Source organism: Emys orbicularis, chromosome 10 (genome assembly GCF_028017835.1).
Source record: "Emys orbicularis isolate rEmyOrb1 chromosome 10, rEmyOrb1.hap1, whole genome shotgun sequence".
Taxonomy (NCBI): domain Eukaryota; kingdom Metazoa; phylum Chordata; order Testudines; family Emydidae; genus Emys; species Emys orbicularis.
The window spans coordinates 46,954,949-46,972,541 of record NC_088692.1 but is presented as its reverse complement, the minus strand read 5'-3'; the positions used below and the strand labels follow the sequence as shown (position 1 = coordinate 46,972,541).

The 17,593-nt window shown below is 49.1% G+C and overlaps 1 protein-coding gene across 1 annotated transcript in view; it reads left to right on the top strand.

The window, feature by feature from the left end:
* The first annotated feature begins 2,148 nt into the window (after nucleotides 1-2,148).
* Nucleotides 2,149-17,593, top strand: part of LOC135885055 (maestro heat-like repeat-containing protein family member 1) — a 40,154-nt gene continuing 24,709 nt past the window's right edge. Inside the window, exons 1-13 of the mRNA XM_065412693.1 lie at nucleotides 2,149-2,194; nucleotides 9,491-9,598; nucleotides 10,893-10,975; nucleotides 12,124-12,204; nucleotides 12,629-12,695; nucleotides 12,832-12,945; nucleotides 13,284-13,357; nucleotides 13,651-13,773; nucleotides 14,321-14,416; nucleotides 15,711-15,861; nucleotides 16,069-16,124; nucleotides 16,850-16,991; nucleotides 17,458-17,507. Coding sequence (XP_065268765.1) covers nucleotides 2,149-2,194; nucleotides 9,491-9,598; nucleotides 10,893-10,975; nucleotides 12,124-12,204; nucleotides 12,629-12,695; nucleotides 12,832-12,945; nucleotides 13,284-13,357; nucleotides 13,651-13,773; nucleotides 14,321-14,416; nucleotides 15,711-15,861; nucleotides 16,069-16,124; nucleotides 16,850-16,991; nucleotides 17,458-17,507 — 1,191 coding nt within the window. The remainder of the gene's footprint in view (nucleotides 2,195-9,490; nucleotides 9,599-10,892; nucleotides 10,976-12,123; nucleotides 12,205-12,628; nucleotides 12,696-12,831; nucleotides 12,946-13,283; nucleotides 13,358-13,650; nucleotides 13,774-14,320; nucleotides 14,417-15,710; nucleotides 15,862-16,068; nucleotides 16,125-16,849; nucleotides 16,992-17,457; nucleotides 17,508-17,593) is intronic.

The following is a 17,593-nucleotide window of genomic DNA, read 5'->3' as shown; positions in this document are numbered from 1 at the left end:
TAACTCAATCCTCTGAAATAGAAGAAAGTAGTAAAATTACTTAGTTAGAAGAAACCATTTAAGGAGCTGTCTTGAGACTGGCCAATTAACAAAATATTTAGAATCTTAAATTCAGTTAAATCCCACTATTTCTCCGTTTCCCAATGATTAGCCCTTGTCTCTTTCCCAAATGCATGGTCTAAGCATTTAGTGGTTAACAGGAGAAACTGTTAACATCTTAAATTACAACAGCATTTCCATATCACAACAAAACTGTTGCAAGAGTTTATAACTCTAATCCCTTGGCAGGGTTTTAGTTAACTTCTCTTACCAACACATGCTGAAGTTTTGGGGAGGTTTCCTTGGGCTGGTTTCTTCCCGAGTCTTCTCTCTTCTGTCTGTGTCAGCTTGCTTGTAGAGAGGGAGAGGATGAGTTGAGTTTGAGCAGGGTCGCAGAGCGTGTGCAGGGTGCTCACTTAGAGTTTTTATACTCGTCTCTTCCCTATTTCTGTGCAATTTTAGAAAAACACACCTCTCTCACCCTTTCATTGGCTCCCTACATTCATGGAGCCTCTTCATCTTATGGACAGGTAGTTTGTTAATGTGTATATGTGTTAGGGTTGTACGTCTTTCTTGACAGTTATATTTCCTTTGTTTTTGTTGGAGAGATTCTCAGAACATCTTCAAATTTAGTCTTTTAACTCTTAACTTATTCAGTTCATTTTCTGAGATATTTCTTCAGTTTCATTAGGGTTCAAAATTCTGTTTTTAAAAAGTCCAAACCTGTGGTTTATGTACAGGTTTTTAGTTCTCGAAGCAGTCTTTTAAAATTAAATCATTCTTAACGAGTCTTTAGCTTAAATACGATTGAAGAAGTTGTTGATTCTCTAGAACAATTGTTGATGATGCTTCTTCTTATCTTTCTGAGTTGGGGGAAGGAGTGGCTAGAGCTCTGCCAGTAACTAATTACTTCCCCATTAATATAATAAATAGTCTAGACTTAAATGTCTTCTTATATTGGTAATCAGCTGAGCAAGGTCATTAGATTTCATGTTAGTACATAATGCATTTTACCACACGTAGTAATGATATTAGAAAACCACATTAGATACTTTGCATTCAGTTAAAATACTTTGCAAATATGCAAATATGCCCTCCAAAACAGTTTGCCATTTCAATAGTTTAGAAATCAACTAAGGTTTTCTACAAAACTTTTTCTCAACTACACGCATTCTTCTCTAAAGTTTTAAGGACACAAGCAGAGGGTTTTCTTGCAAAGAGGGGCTGGTAGAGCCCACTTTACAGCCTAGATTTATTGTTCTAACACATCCCTACATTCATTTTGGAATATCCAACATAAATAACATCCTCACCTTCTCCTACAGGGCCAGATCTTTCCTAAAACATTTCTCTTTATAACATTTGTTTTATTGAGATAAAGGATTAGATCTATAATAAACTGGCAGCTTATAGAAGACAGAAGTGTTCTGGTGTAGATAAAACACTCTTTTGGTTGGTTTGACTCTTGACCCAAGTTCCTTAGAGTTACAAGCGGTTTGTTATAGCAATTAAACTTCTCTTAAATATTTTGTGCAAAGCAGAAATGCCAATAATCAACACATATTTTAAACATAGCACAGAAAGAAACTTGTATAAAAGTTAAAGCAGATTAAAATGAGCACAGCTGCCTTTTAAAGTTTGTACAGACACTCTTGGGGGACATAAACAGTTTTGTGGTCAAGGAGATGTTATTTTCCGGACATTTGCATGTTTCTGGATGACAGAAAGCTGAAGACTTCTGCAATTTCTTTGATTAGCGTGAACATTTTATAACCTAGCTAACTAAAACTGGGCTACTGTTCTATTTTCAAGCCTCCTGGTGACAATATACTTATAGCTAGGTTTGAATGTTCAGTAAAGGCACAAACATGTTTGTAATGACCTAACATTATAAAAAGAAGTGATAATAATGCTATTAATAAAATTTTACATCAATATTGAGGTCTCACCACCTCATAGCAGTCTTGTCTCCAGCCAGGCAGGCAGCAAAAGAACTACGCCTGGGTCCCCTTGGCCCACCTAGAACCATGTGTGAGTATGGTGGGCTCTGTGTCATGGGAAGGAAGCCCCAGGGACTCATTCATGTTGGTTCTTGTCTTAGGAGCCGATATGGATCTTTATGGCCACCTCCGCCGACTGCTGCGCCGGTCTGGAGGTGAGTAGGAATTCTCCCCAGAAATGGACCCTCCTCTCCCCCCATTGCTGTCCTGTCCAGAGCTACCTGCAGGGGACCACTGGGAATCTGCATGGAATCTCCATGTGCTTGGGGAGTCAGGGTCTCCTGATGGAGGAGGTTTGTTTTCTCCAAGGTTCCTTGCAGCATTTTAGTTTTATTTAAACCCCCAGACATTTCTAGCCCTTCTGGACTGGCAGGGAATTCTCTGGTGGGACCCCAATGCAGCACTGCCATCCCGGCCTTGTCTGCACTCTCCTTGTCTCCTGAGGGAGATCTGTTATTAACTAGAGAAGCGGGGACAAGCAGAGCTGGGGAAGTCCTGGCCTCTTGGGCTAAAATCTCTAATGGAATCCTGCTGGTTAGGGAAGAATTTGGGGCAGATTCTCCCCAAATTTCCCCCTGGCCCCTATTGCCCCTGCCCATGTTATCTCCGCTCCCTACCTGTGGGGTGAGGTGTTTGTCAAATGCCTTGGCAATGGGTGTGCAATATAAATGCTCTTGGCTGTGACTGGTGGAAGTCCCTCTCCAGAGGTGCCCTGCAGTGTGATTAGTTCCCCACACATATGTATTGTCTACCTCACCCCCCTGGGATTTCTATCAGTGACCAGGAAAGGAGGAAATGACCCCCACCCCTTTGCACTTATCCACAGCCACAGACCAGGGGAAGGAGGATACAGCAGCAACTGAGTGTTGCAGCCCTTCCCTGTCTGGGCCTGCTTCAGGTAAGTAGGAAACAGGGGTACCGACTCCTCAGATTCACCCCTTTTCCTGCGTAACCTTCTGGAACCTTCATGTTGAAATGTTTCCAATTCATAGTAAGTTGTTACAGATAAGGCTGCAACAAAACCCAGGTTCAAGCCACTAGGTCAGTTACAGAAAATGTATTTAGGCGACACTATGAATGATAAAACCAAACTTAATTCAAAAATAAAACGATTAGTTAAGCAAACAGGTGCGCAATTACCACCTACACTGTCAACACTAACTGTTGTATTGTGGATCAATGCGGGATCAGTCCACTGACAACAGCGTGAAGTACAGCCTTAGAACCCTGGGACATAACGGTACCCTTGGGGCGTTAATTGGAGCGCTCACCGAATTAACAAAACAACTCCCAGTAGAAGCCATTCTCATACTATTGAACGTGCAACTGCCCCTTACACTAATTATATTTCCATCGCCTCCTTATTGACTCTTTACATTACACGTGGTTTACATTAACATCTGCACCAATATCCTTCCCATGCTATTAGTATAGATAACATTTTAATAAAACAGTCACAATTCTCAAAAACACTCATTAAAAGCCCTGCTTAAGCCAGTTATAACCAAAACCTAACAGTAGCATAACCCCGGGCCATGTCCTTGCTAACTCTTACTTTCCCATAACAGGATCTCCAACTTATGGCTAACTTTCCTCACACTAACAACTTCAGTTTTCTAAACTCTTCTACACTTAAGCTAACTTAGGCCCCAGACCTATTTTCTACTTATTTCTTAACCTAAACCATCCCATAGGTAGGCCAAATTCACAGTCATGAAAAAGTCATGGACCATGAAATCAGACCTCCCCCATGAAATCTAGCTATTGGAGGGTTGGGGAAGGGCAGGCTACTACCATGCCCCTGGCTCCAGCTGCTAGTCCCCTCTGGGCTGGGGAGGGACGGAACTGGCACTTCCCCTGCACAGCCGCCCTCGCAGGGGAGATCAGACCCCCCTCCGGGTACATACCCTGGTTGCTCGGAAGGCAGCGCAGAAGTGAGGGTGGCAATCCCACAAGCCCGCTACAACAGTTTTGCGACTCCTCCGCAACTCCCTTTTGGGGCAGAACCCCCACTACAACATTGTGACATTTCAGATGTGAACATCTGAAAACCTGAAATTGAGTTTCAAATCCTATGGCCATGAAATTGATCAGAATGGACCGTAAATTTGGTAGGGCGCTACCTATAGGCTATACCTGCCCTTTGCCAACTCCCTCCAGTGATTCGGCCCCCTCCTTCCCATTACTGAGGTTCTGCTTGTGCCTGGCATTCGACTTTTCCAGAGGCCTTGTGGTCTGCACTGCCTGAATGAGGAGGGCTCTTGGAGTCTCCATCTCCCTGCGGTTCTCCCTCCCCAGGCACTGCACGCGCTAGATTTCTAAATCCTCCAAGCTGTGTTTGCTGCAAACTAGTCCCCATCCCCTGCACTGCTGAAACCCCATTGCGCACTGTGTGAGAGTCGGGGGCTGTGATTGTTGGCCCCAACCTGTGACAGTGAGAAGGAGAGCTGGGGTGGCTTTGCCTCTGTTTAGAGAATCGCTCCTTTCTGGGTCACACAGGTGTTCTCTGTAACTGAGAAAGTTCTTTGGTGACCCAGGTGTGACTGTATTTGTTACTCAGTGAAATCAGGTTCATTGAAGTGTCACAAGAGGACTGGAACCTGCTGCTTTGGGTACACAAAACTCCCTTCCCCTCAGCACTATCATTCACATCATTCCCCTGGCGGTTCAACCAGAGACCTTTAATGGAGAAATTTAACCCTTCTCTTCTATTGACAGACACAGCAGTGCAAGAGACTGCAGTGTCAGCCAGAGATGGCAACCCACCTGTCACAGAGTCTCCTGGTCCAGGTAGGCAGAAAGCGGCGTGATACACAGCCAGAATTCCTTTCCAAGGCCAAAGTTGCTGTTCATCTGCACTGTCTTTTACAGAATCAACATAATGTTTAGTATCGGGGGCAGCCATGTTAGTCTGTATCCACAAAAACAACAAGGAGTCCGCTGACACCGTAAAGACTAACAGATTTATTTAGGCATAAGCTTTCGTGGGTAAAAAACACTTCTTCAGATGCACAGAGTGAAAATTACAGATGCAGGCATTATATAATGACACATAAACTAACATAATGTTTAGTTCTAGCTTGTGCAAACAGTATAATTCTCGTGGGATCCTTCAGGGTGAACAGTGGTATATTAACGCAGGGTGCTATATTAGAGAATCACAACAGTTATTATGAGAATAAATGTCTCATTAGCCTCAAAATTCAGAAGGATGTCCACAACTTTAAACTAGCTTTGACAGGGACAGGTGAGCAAAGCCCACAGGTAAATGGAGAACATGGAGACCTGGGAGATGGGTCGGAAATAGGAGGGAGCGTGGGCTATAATGGCAGAGAGAAAGGAGGGTCAGGGCAAAACTGGGAGGCAAGATCAAATCAGTATCTCAGATGCCTATATACAAATGCGAGAAGTATGGCTAACAAGCAGGAAGAACTGGAAGTGCTAATAAAGAAATACAACTATGACATTGTTGGCATCACCGAAACTTGGTGGGATAATACACATGATTGGAATGTTGGTATGGATGGGTACAGCTAGCTCAGGAAGGATAGATGGGGGAAAAGGGAGGAGGTGTTGCCTTGTATATTAAAAATGTACACACTTGGACTGAGGTGGAGACGGACATAGGAGACGGAAGTGTTGAGAGTCTCTGGGTTAGGCTAAAAGGGGTAAAAAACAAGGGTGATGTCATCCTAGGGGGTCTACTACCGGCCACCTAACCAGGTGGAAGAGGTGGATGTGGCTTTTTTAAAACAACTAACAAAATCATCCAAAGCCCAAGATCTTGTGGTGATGGGGGACTTCAACTATCCAGATATATGCTGGGAAATTAACACAGCGGGGCACAGACTATCTAATAAGTGGATTTTCAAAAATGGAAGCTAGGACAAAGTACAAAGGATGAATATAGGCAAACAACACAGGAATGTAGGGGCAAGATTAGAAAGGCAAAGGCACAAAATGAGCTCAAACTAGCTACGGGAATAAAGGGAAACAAGAAGACTTTTTATCAATATATTAGAAGCAAGAGGAAGACCAAAGACAGGGGGGGCCCACTGCTCAGTGAGGAGGGAGAAACAGTAACAGGAAACTTGGAAATGGCAGAGATGCTTAATGACTTCTTTGTTTCGGTCTTCACCGAGAAGTCTGAAGGAATGCCTAACATAGTGAATGCTAATGGGAAGGGGGTAGATTTAGAAGATAAAATAAAAAAAGAACAAGTTAAAAATCTCTTAGAAAAGTTAGATGCCTGCAAGTCACCAGGGCCTGATGAAATGCATCCTAGAACACTCAAGGAGCTAACAGCGGAGGTATCTGAGCCTCTAGCTATTATCTTTGGAAAATCATGGGAGACAGGAGAGATTCCAGAAGACTGGAAAAGGGCAAACATAGTGCCCATCTACAAAAAGGGAAATAAAAACAACCCAGGAAACTACAGACCAGTTAGTTTAACTTCTGTGGAGTCATAGAATATCAGGGTTGGAAGGGACCTCAGGAGATCATCTAGTCCAACCCCCTGCTCAAAGGGGGACAACTCCCCAGACAGTTTTTTTTTTTTTAAACTCTAGTTCCCTAAATGGCCCCCTCCAGGATTAAACTCACAACCGTGGATTTAGCAGGCCAATGCTCAAACCACTGAGGTATCCCTGTGCCAGGGAAAATAATGGAGCAAGTAATTAAGGAAATCATCTGCAAACACTTGGAAGGTGGTAAGGTGATAGGGAATAGCCAGCATGGATTTATAAAGAACAAATCATTTCAAAGCAATCTGATAGCTTTCTTTGATAGGATGACGAGTCTTGTGAATAAGGGAGAAGTGGTGGATGTGGTATACCTAGACTTTAGTAAGGCATTTGATACGGTCTCGCATGATATTCTTATCGATAAACTAGGCAAATATAACTTAGATGGGGCTACTATAAGGTGGGTGTATAACTGGCTGGATAACCGTACTCAGAGGGTAGTTATTAATGATTCCCAATCCTGCTGGAAAGGTATAACGAGTGGGGTTCCGCAGGGGTCTGTTTTGGGACCGGCTCTGTTCAATATCTTCATCAACGACTTAGATATTGGCATAGAAAGTACGCTTATTACGTTTGCAGATGATACCAAACTGGGAGGGATTGCAACTGCTTTGGAGGATAGGGTCAAAATTCAAAATGATCTGGACAAGTTGGAGAAATGGTCTGAGGTAAACAGGATGAAGTTTAATAAAGACAAATGCAAAGTACTTCACTTAGGAAGGAACAATCAGTTTCATACATACAGAATGGGAAGAGACTGTCTAGGAAGGAGTATGGCAGAAAGGGATCTAGGGGTTATAGTGGACCACAAGCTAAATATGAGTCAACAATGTGATGCTGTTGCAAAAAAAGCAAACATGATTCTGGGATGCATTAATAGGTGTGTTGTGAGCAAGACACGAGAAGTCATTCTTCCGCTCTACTCTGCGCTGGTTAGGCCTCAATTGGAGTATTGTGTCCAGTTCTGGGCACCGCATTTCAAGAAAGATGTGGAGAAATTGGAGAGGGTCCAGAGAAGAGCAACAAGAATGATTAAAGGCCTAGAGAACATGACCTATGAAGGAAGGCTGAAAGAATTGGGTTTGTTTAGTTTGGAAAAGAGAAGACTGAGAGGGGACATGATAGCAGTCTTCAGGTATCTAAAAGGGTGTCATAAGGAGGTGGGAGAAAACTTGTTCATCTTAGCCTCTAAGGATAGAACAAGAAGTAATGGGCTTAAACTGCAGCAAGGGAGGTTTAGGTTGGACATTAGGAAAAAGTTCCTAACTGTCAGGGTGGTTAAACACTGGAATAATTGCCTAGGGAGGTTGTGGAATCTCCAGTTCTGGAGATATTTAAAAGTAGGTTAGATAAATGTCTATCAGGGATGGTCTAGACAGTATTTGGTCCTGCCATGAGGGCAGGGGACTGGACTCGATGACCTCTCGAGGTCCCTTCCAGTCCTAGAGTCTATGAATCTATGAAAAACTGCTTATTAACTCGTGTGCACGGTTGCAGCAATTAGCTAAGCAGTTGCAGTGACTGCTTGTGCAAACGATCATTGTGATCTGTAACTGGCTGACTGTGTGTCAAGCAACCATGGCTGTGGTTGGAACTGTGGGTGCTACTGAGCACACACATTCCATTCCTGGAAACAGACACCAATGCATTTTTCATGACTGAGATGCCCACGTTTTTCATATGTATATTACAAATGGCTTTGTGAGACATGATCAGATTCTGTCTCAAGCACTGCTGGTTTGGTAGCTGTGCAGTGAGGTGGGCCAGAATAGGTAACTTCTTGGTCAGAACATACCTCATAAACTCAAATACCTCATGGAACCAAATGCTCTAGGTGATAGAGCCGCCTTGCTGAATCCCAAGGAAGAGGAGAGGTACCACAAAGATTTTATCCCCAAGGAAGGGGGATCCCACATTTCAGTGCTGCAGCTCTGTACATCTACCTCCATCCTTGCAATGTCTCTGTCTCCTTGGGGTTCTCCATCTCATGAGTTACGTCCTTCTGGCTGAGGGGGACCCAATGGAATCCCCTTCAAAGCCCCTAGTCAAGCAGAGAACCTCCCCATGTAAATGGAGGTTCCCCCCCACCTGGAGCAATTCCAGCCATCTTGGGAGCCGCAGACCAGCACAGAGAATTGAGCCTAGGTCTCATTCCACATGGCAATGCAGAGCACCGGGCACCAGAGCAGAGCACTAGCTTGGCCTCCCAAGAGTGAGGTGTGAATGTTCTGAGGTCTGTGCAGTAGAAGAGAAACTCCTGTGATCTGTTTACATTGGTTCTTGTCTTAGGAGTCAATATGGGGTTTTTGGACCGTCTCTGCCAAAGACTGACTCAGACTATTGGTGAGTAGGAATTCTGCCCAGAAGCGTCCCCCACGATACAGATTTACCCCAGTTCCTCTCTGATTCCTATTGCCCTTACATAGAATCAGTCACATGACACCTCACCCCACCACTGCCCTTCTGAATTACAGGATGGACACCTTTCCGAACGGACAGGACAAATCTGGACTCCAGCCAGCCAGGCCTCACTGACTCTTCTGTCCCAGGTAGGAGTCAACAGCCTTTCGCTGTGACAAATCACCACATGTCTATTTCTGTCCCATCAGGAAGTTCCATCCCAGTGCACACGGGATCATTCAGTGCCTCAGTTTTCCTAGCTTCATAATGGGGCTAACAAGACTGACAATCTTCACTGGGGTCTGGAAGGTGTGGGTAATGTTTGTAAAGGGACTGGAAGAGGAAATGCCCGATCTCAGTGTTAAGTAACATGACACTGTCTGGGCAGTGATTGGTGGAAATCCCTCGCCAGGGGTTCCATAAGGTGCAGACAGTTCCCACACAGTTGTATGTCCCTGTCGCCCCCAGGGCATTCTATTAGTGACCATGATTGCGGGAAATTAACCCACCGTCTGCCTGTATCCACAGACACAGAGGAGCAGAAGGCGGCCCAAAAACAAGACCCGGCGCCACAAACCCTGGCTGCAGGAACGGGCAGCCACTGCAGCACTTTCTGTGCTGAGCCTCCTGATCCAGGTAGGCCCATGCCCAGTATTGAGTGCCAGGAATAAAGCGGGGGAAAGCAGCCACAGTGACAGCCAAACCCCAGTGCTGAGAGGGCAAGAAGAGACTCCACCCAGGCTCTGTGCTCTGCTCTGCACATAAGCCACTGCCCTCTGCTCCACCTTATACGCCAGCCTCCGTGCCATCCCACGCTGGGCTAAAGCCCTGCTGCCACAGGGCAGCACTGGAATCATCACCGGGCAGCCTGGGTGCCAGTAAAGGGGGAACTGACCCACCAGGCAGCTCCCTCTACCAGCTCAGCTCCCCAGTGGCTCTTCATAAGAATATAAGAATGGCCATGCTGGGTCAGACCAATGGTCCATCTAGCCCGGTACCCTGTCTTCTGACAGTGGCCAATGCCAGGTGCTTCAGAGGAATGAACAGAACAGAGCAATTATCAAGGGATCCATCATCCCCTGTCATCCAGTTCCAACTTCTGGCCATCAGAGGTTTAGGGACACCCAGAGCATGGGATTGCATCCCTGACCATCTTGGCTAATAGCCATTAATGGACCTATCCTCCTTGAATTTATCTAGTTCTTTTTAAATCCAATTATACTTTTGGCCTTCACAACATCCCCTGGCAATGAGTTTCACAGGTTGATTGTGCATTGTGTGAAGAAATACTTCCCTTTGTTTGTTTTAAATCCACTGCCTATTAATTTCATTGGCTGACCCCTGGTTCATGTGTTCTGTCAAGGGGTAAATAACACTTCCCTAGTCATTTTATGATATTATCGGTCTTATTATCTATCCCTTTCCTAATGATTCCCAACATTCTGTTAGCTCTTTTGACTGCCGCTGCACATTGAGTGGATGTTTACGGAGAGCTATCCACAATGACTCCAAGATCTCGTTCTTGAGTGGTAACAGCTAATTTAGACCCCGTCATTTTGTATGTGGGATTATGTTTTCCAATGTGCATTACTTTGCACTCATTGACACTGAATTTCATCCGCCATTTTGTTGCCCAGTCACCCAGTTTAGTGAGATCTCTTTGTAACTCTTTGCAGTCTACCTGGGACTTAACTATGGTGAGTAATTTTGTATCATCCACAGATTTTGCCACCTCACCATTTTACCCCTGAACAGCAAAGGCCCCAGTACAGATCTTTGGGGACCCCACTATTTACCTCATTGTGAAAACTGAAAATATATTCTTACCCTGTCTTTTAACCAGCTACAGTCCATGAGAGGACCTTCCCTCTAATCCCATGACTGCTTACTTTGCTTAAGAGCAACCTTAATTTCCTTTGGTTCATTTTAGGCACCAAGCGAAAGGCCTATTCGTCACCCAGGGGACAGCTCGCCCCAATCAGCAAGGAGGAGGAAATGCCAAGGAAGACCACAGTGAGTGAGGAGAGAGCGGGAAATCCACAGCACACTGGGGAAGTGCCCATGGCACAGATGGTACAAGGTTCCCTCCATCACCAACTCAGCCTGGACTCCCGCCCCCTACTGCCTTTCCCACGACACACTGACCCTCTAAGGCTCTGACCCCCTTTCCTCATCTCTTGCTCCCAGATTCACTGCCATTCTCTGGCCCTAGAGAACATGCTCTGACCCCCCCCTTGCCAGGGCAGGTGTTGCAGACAGGAGGAGAGAGGCGACTCCATTCCCAGCACCTGGCTCTGCTTTCTTTCTTCTTTGCTGGCTGGTCAGCAATGGGCTGCATTAGGGAACCAGGGAGAGAAATAATCCTGAGCTTCACCTCTCCCCAGAGTGTCCCGCGCACTCAGCTCTCCCTGGGCCCGGGGCAGGGTTAGCTGTTAGCCCAGCCTATACCTGCGGAGAGCAAGGCCCCGGGAGGGGAAGTGGCTGGCCCAAGGCCAGAAAGCAGGAGTATACATCCCTGGTACACTCTGGAAGTGACCATTGTAGGAGGTGAGCAGGCAGAGACAATGGGCCAGATCCTTGGCCCCTAGTAAGGCCGCATGAAGGGACATTAAGCTCTCCCTTCCAAGCTCCCGCGTGGTTTCCTCAGCCCAGCACGGGGGCAGGGAGGAGCCCTTGGATGCTGTCTCCCCATCCCTGACCTGTCTGCGTGGGTCCCGAGACTGTCAGCCCTTCAGGACAGACATTGTCTCTGGCTGCGTTGTGCTGCACCCAGTGCAACAGGGTCTGATCCTGACTGGAGCCTCTGGGCGCTGCCATAACATCAGTAGTGATAAGTAATCAGGGCAGGCCCCGCTCTTCCAAACCGGGCCCCGCCATCCCTGCCATCCTCTCAGCACACACCACCCCAGCTGGCGCCAGGTACAACTATCCAGTTGAACCAACCATAAGTGATACTAGGCTAGTGCAAACCAAGGGGTCAAATGCCCCTCCCAGAGAAGGGAGAGACCGGCACCAGCTGGAAGCTGCTCTCCACCAGGGCCATAACTTTATTCCTTCCAAGTCTGGGTTGTGGTAACCCAGCTGCTGATGGAGACTCTACACATTGGGGCTTGTCTGCCTGACACGTCATCGCCATGTCCTGCGTCTCTTCTCTTGCACAGGGCCTTGCTTGCGTGAGGGACATGGATGAGGCTGCCCTGAAGAAGGACATTGGCACCCTCTTCCCAGCACTCCACTCCATGGTAAGAGATGCTGGGATCACTCAGGCAAAATCCCGGGGCCTGTTGGCTTAAACTGGGTAGGCTGTGGGAAGAGCTGTCCCTGCCTCATCCTGTTCCCATTGGGGGATGGATCCTGGAGAACTCTCCTTTGGTTTCTTTTCCTCCCACTCACCTCACCCCCTTTGACCGGGAACATCAGCATCCCACACCTTGTTCCAACGCTCCACATCTTCGGTTCCTGACCCGTCAAACTCTGCTTCTACATGAGCCACGGCCCCCGAAGCCTCGGCGTCACTCATAGACTGATCCAGCTTGCTGGCCTGTTCTTTAGATGGGAATTAGAATCTGCCTCTCCACCCTCACCCCTTCACTCTGCCATCCGAGGGCTTGGCCTGAGAGACACTTGATCTAGTTTGCCTTTGCTGGTGTTGCTTTCTTCCCTTAGGTGTGTCATCTCCCCAGAGAGCACCTGGAGGAGCGGAGAGAGGCCCTGGACTCTCTGGTCCATCTGGGTAAGAAACCCATTCACCTTTCCCAGAGAAGGAGATTTCCCAGAGCCTGCGGAATTTCAGAGCCCAGGCATAGAACTATATTCCCTTCCCCTTTATGATTCACCCACCCCATTCTGATTCACTCCTCTTCCTGCAGCTCGCTTGTTCCTGGTGGAGCTGCTTGTGTTCCTGTTCAGGAGGCTGAACAAGGACGAGGAAGAGGAGACCTGTGCCAGTCTCTTCATTCTGGACCGGATAGTCCGATCCAACAGTAAGTGACCCCACAGCGAGGCCTCGTCTTTTGATGTCTTATGGCCTCTTGTGCAATTAGCAGCGCTTAGCACTGGGCCTCATTGGGGTCATTTATACTTGTCTGCAGTAGATAATCCAAGTCCTGCAGCCCCTCAGCCGATGCTGCGGCAATGAGAGAGGACAGTCACTGCTGGAACTGCAAGCGTGGGCAGATGCAGCTGGTTACCCATGGGGGTAACCTGCCTGGAGGGTCATGTAGGGACATTGAGGTTGCTCTAAGGTTCCTGAGATCTCAGGTCCCTGCACACCCCGGTTTAACATCAGCCCTGACGAGCCGTGTGTCTGTGTCTCTTACAGTTTCTGAAATGACGCACAATACCGAGAAGCTGTTCATAGCCCTGGGGCCAATCCTGCAGAGCACAAGCATACGGGTGAGTCTGGAACCATGGCCAACGCGGCCAAAGCTAGTGAATGTCTGCCTGCCAGTGCAGAGCCTGCCGGGACCCTGTGCATCGAAACACATGACCCATCAGTGCTCCATAGTGTAGGGCAGAAGGTGGGGGAGAAAATCCCTGCAGGGCTCCGGCTGCATTGTCATCTCTGGGCTGCCTAGCAGTATTTCACCAAACCCCCCGCTGAGAAAGGATCCCAGCCTGGACTGGGAGGGGACAAGGTCCCTCCACACTGTGTGCAAATCATTTCTGTTTCTGTCTGGGTCTGGCAGGTCAGAGAAGCCCTTGCTTATTTTATAAGGACAATGGGGGTGCATGGGCTCTTGGAGAAATCTGCCTCAAGACCCTTAATTGACTTCTTGGTGCGTCAGTGCATCCTGACCCTCGACAGCACGGTAAGAATCCGCAGAGACCTTAGTGACGGGAGTCCGTGAACAGGGCAGAACATGGGGTCAAGGGATAGGGAAGGGGGGCAGCTGCAGATGGGGAGGGGCAGGCGATGGGCAGCAAATAGGACTTGGGAAGCAGATGGAACTGGGGACGGCACCCTCCGTCTACTGATGGAAGATGATGACAAATAGAAGACAGTGTTTTTTCCTCCCAGCCCATTCTCTCTGATCCCTCTCCCAGCTGCCATCCGGGCTCTGTCCCTCGCGCAGGGAGGGCAGGACCCCTGGCTTCCTCCTTCTCTCGCCTCACTGTGATCATCCACCTTAGGAGACTAAGCCATGATGGATCTGGTTTTCACCAGGCAGAGGGGTGGAGCCTAGAACTGGCTCCACACAGACCCTGGGCTGCTTATGGCACAGTCACAGCCAGGGTTGCGCCTTTTCTCTTCAAGCCCCATTTTCACCCCCTGCCATGCCCACTAGAGTTACCGTGCCACGGAGGTCTCCACCGAATCTAAATCTCCCTGGTGTCTCCCTTACTTCTCACCCTCAGGAGGAAGCAGACGGGAGGCGCACCATGGAGCTCGAGGTCCGCCAGCTCTGCTCCAGCACCCTGCAGTCCCTGGCTGACTCCCCCAGAATGGCCAATGTAAGTGACCCTGCCCCTCTCCATTGGACACAGGCCTCTCTGGGTCTGAGCTTTTCGATGAGACAGGCCCCAACCAGACTTATTTATCTGAGCCTCCCCGCTCCAGAACATCATGGGGTTGGGTAAAATGGACCCCGGATCTGAGCCAGACCTGGGTCTTTGGAACAGGGAACACTCACCGGCTGAGTGCCCCTGCACGCCAGCGTTTGGTGTCACAGGGGCTCTTCCGCTCGAGTATCCCCTGTGGTCAGTCATGCTGGTTCTGCAGCTTCCATAGCTCAGTCCCTCTTCATTGGTCCTTCTGTTAACTTTTCCCTGGCTGTTACAGGGTGGGGTCTATACAGCCCATCACATTCTTGTTTTGCAAAAGCCAACCCTAGCCCAGGAGTTCCTGCCTCTCACCCACACTACCCTGGTGCCTACGGGAGAGTCCACTGAGCTGGGAGACACTACATCCAAATCTCATCTCTGCTGACTATTGCTTAGGTTTCCACACACTGCACAGACCTGATTACTGACCCAGGCGTCAGAACGCAAGCCTAAGCAGTCAAGTATTAGCCAGCCCCCTTCCCACACTGAACAAATTAACAGCGAGGTTGCGCACGGTAACTTCAGGCAGAGCTGAGACTAGAAGCCACATTTCTAATAAGGCAGACCCAAGTATTGTGCACTCAGCTACACTGTCTTTCAGATTGAGCATGCCCAATATACGTGCCTTAGTTACTACAGGTGGGGATAGACCCCCGGGGATTCCTGATCTCCACTGTTCTATACTGTCTAGCAAAGAGTTGTGTAACCCTCTGGCACAGTGTGTGTTAAGTCCCCCTCTTGTCCACACAGCAGACAGCAATTGCGTCTGTGCTTCAAGTGGCGCAGGTCTGTGTGGGGATGTGAAGGTCAGAGCTCAAACCTCCCTGAGCGCCTGTCATGGTTTCACTTGATAGTATTGGGTTTCCTAGTCTCCTCTTTATTTATCAAGCTGGTGTATTGCGTTCCTGCCGTGAGAACACAGCCTTTCCCAGTGGGACTGGAGTTAGGAAATACTGTGCTGTCAATGATGATGCTACACTCAACAAAAGGCGGGGGGTCAGTCATGTGTCACTTGATTTGGTGCTGGAGGCAGACACTGATAGGTGTGAAGGGGGAGGGGGTGGGGATCGCTGCATGGTTCAGGCTGGGTAGAGAGGTCTGGCTGGCGGTGGCGAGGCCAGGGGTCCTGTCTAGTGTAGGAAAGAGAGAGCTGGTGCAGGAAGAGGCTATTTCCGTACTGAGATGGCTTTTCTCTGCTCTGCAGGTTTTATGGCCTGGGCTGCTCCTTCAACTGAGCCCAGCAGCCCATGGGCCAGCCCTGCCTCTCCTCCTGCAGACCTCGGTCGAGGTGGTAAAGAGGATGCAGGAGGAAGGCAGGCTGCCCTTGGCCAGGAGGTGTGGCAAGGCGAACAGAGGTGAGTCCCAGTATTTTATCCACCCGCTCTTAGTCCTTCTGTAGCGAGAGGCGTCTGCCCCCAGGTGAGGGTGGGGATCAGCTCTTGGCTCTGGTTCCGGCTCACTGCAAGGACACAGCCAGCCGTCAAGGGCACAGGTAGAGCTCAGAGATGAATGCAAAAGATCCCTCCAGAGCCTGATGGGATGCCCCCCCTTTCTGTTCACAGGGTGTCGGTCAAGCCCCAAGTCCACTCTACCCCAGGAGCTGCTGGCTCGGCTGCTGGTGAGTAACCCACCGCCAGGAGGTTCCTTATGCTCAGTGGGAAGGGGCCACTCCTGGAGCTGGCATGCAGTGTGTGGTGGCTCTTCTCCCCGCAGCCCCCAGAGGAGCTGGCTCGTCACATTCCTCGCGTTCATTGCACATCGACCCAGCGCCTCTCGGCATTTAACAGAACCAGCGAGCTCTCTGAGCCAGCCACCTTCCTGGCTCCCCGATCCTGGGGCTGGACCAGGTCCCCCAGCACCAGTTAGTGCAGCCCTCGGACGGCTCCAATAGAAGGCAGCTGGAATGAGCCCTTAGGGACTGTTGTGCAGGCCCCCTTCTGCCCCCTGGCCTCCAGCATCCTCCCTTACCAAGGGGCAGCTGGGGATTCCCTTTATGGCCCAGCTGCCTCTTTCGGGCTGCTTCAAGCTCCCCTTGTGCTGCTCTAACCTAGGCCAAGGATCTGACCCAGCAGCTGCCTGACGGCCTCTGGATAATCCTGTCTCCCTTCATCTGAGCTAGAGCCAGCCCAGGAGTGAGAGGATGGAAGGAGCCAATAGCTGGTCCATGGAGTGTCCCTGATCAACTGAAATATCCATCTCAATCCTGTCCTGGTTGTCAGCTCCACCTCCCTGCTGTCTCCTTCCCTCCATCACTGAGCTCTCCCCCTGCACCTGTAGGGAGCTCCCTTCTCACACTGCCTCGCAAGGGAGGGGTACAGCCACCTCTGACTCTTTGTCCGCCAGGTGCTCGGTGCGTCTTCGTTTATGACGGTGCAGGTCAGAAGGGCAGCCATGTTCCTCCTCTTCCAGCTCATGAGCATGTTCCAGGCCGGGTCGGGCTGGTTCTGGAATAGCTACAAGACGGAAATTCTCCTCTATGTGGAAGGTGAGGAGGGAGTGTCTCCCCTTGCAGGAGCAAAGGGAGGGGACACCGTGATGCTGGGCTCAGAGAGGGAGAGGCCAGGGCCTCCCTCTGAATCCAGTATAATATGATGCTGTGACCTTGGAATCAGAGAGGATCACGTCAGGATCATATCCCTTGGTTCATCTAGCCCAGTCCCCCATGCCTAGACAGGAAGGATCCTTTCCAGGACCGTATCTAACCTTCATTCGACATCTCACATCCTGGGGAAGGATCTTGGCAAGCAGAACTCCTGGGTATTTCACATCAAGGGGTTTGGGTCTGAGGAGCATTGTTGTCCATCAGCAATTTTCAAAGAGCCATGGGTCCCCTCGGGGCCCGTGAGTCGGCAGCTCCTCCCCACCCCCTGCCAAACAAGAGCCAAGTTGAAGGCTGCTCCTCAGTAGAAGGGTCTAAGCACAAAGGAAACTGACCTGCCCATCTCTTCCAGATCACAAGACCTGCTTCTGCCAGAGGGAGTGGGAGCAGCAGCTGCTGCAGGTAAGGGTCAGAGAAATGGAGGGCTGGAAAGGAACTCAAGAGGTCATCTAGTCCAGCCCCCTCCACGCTGAGGCAGGATTAAGAGG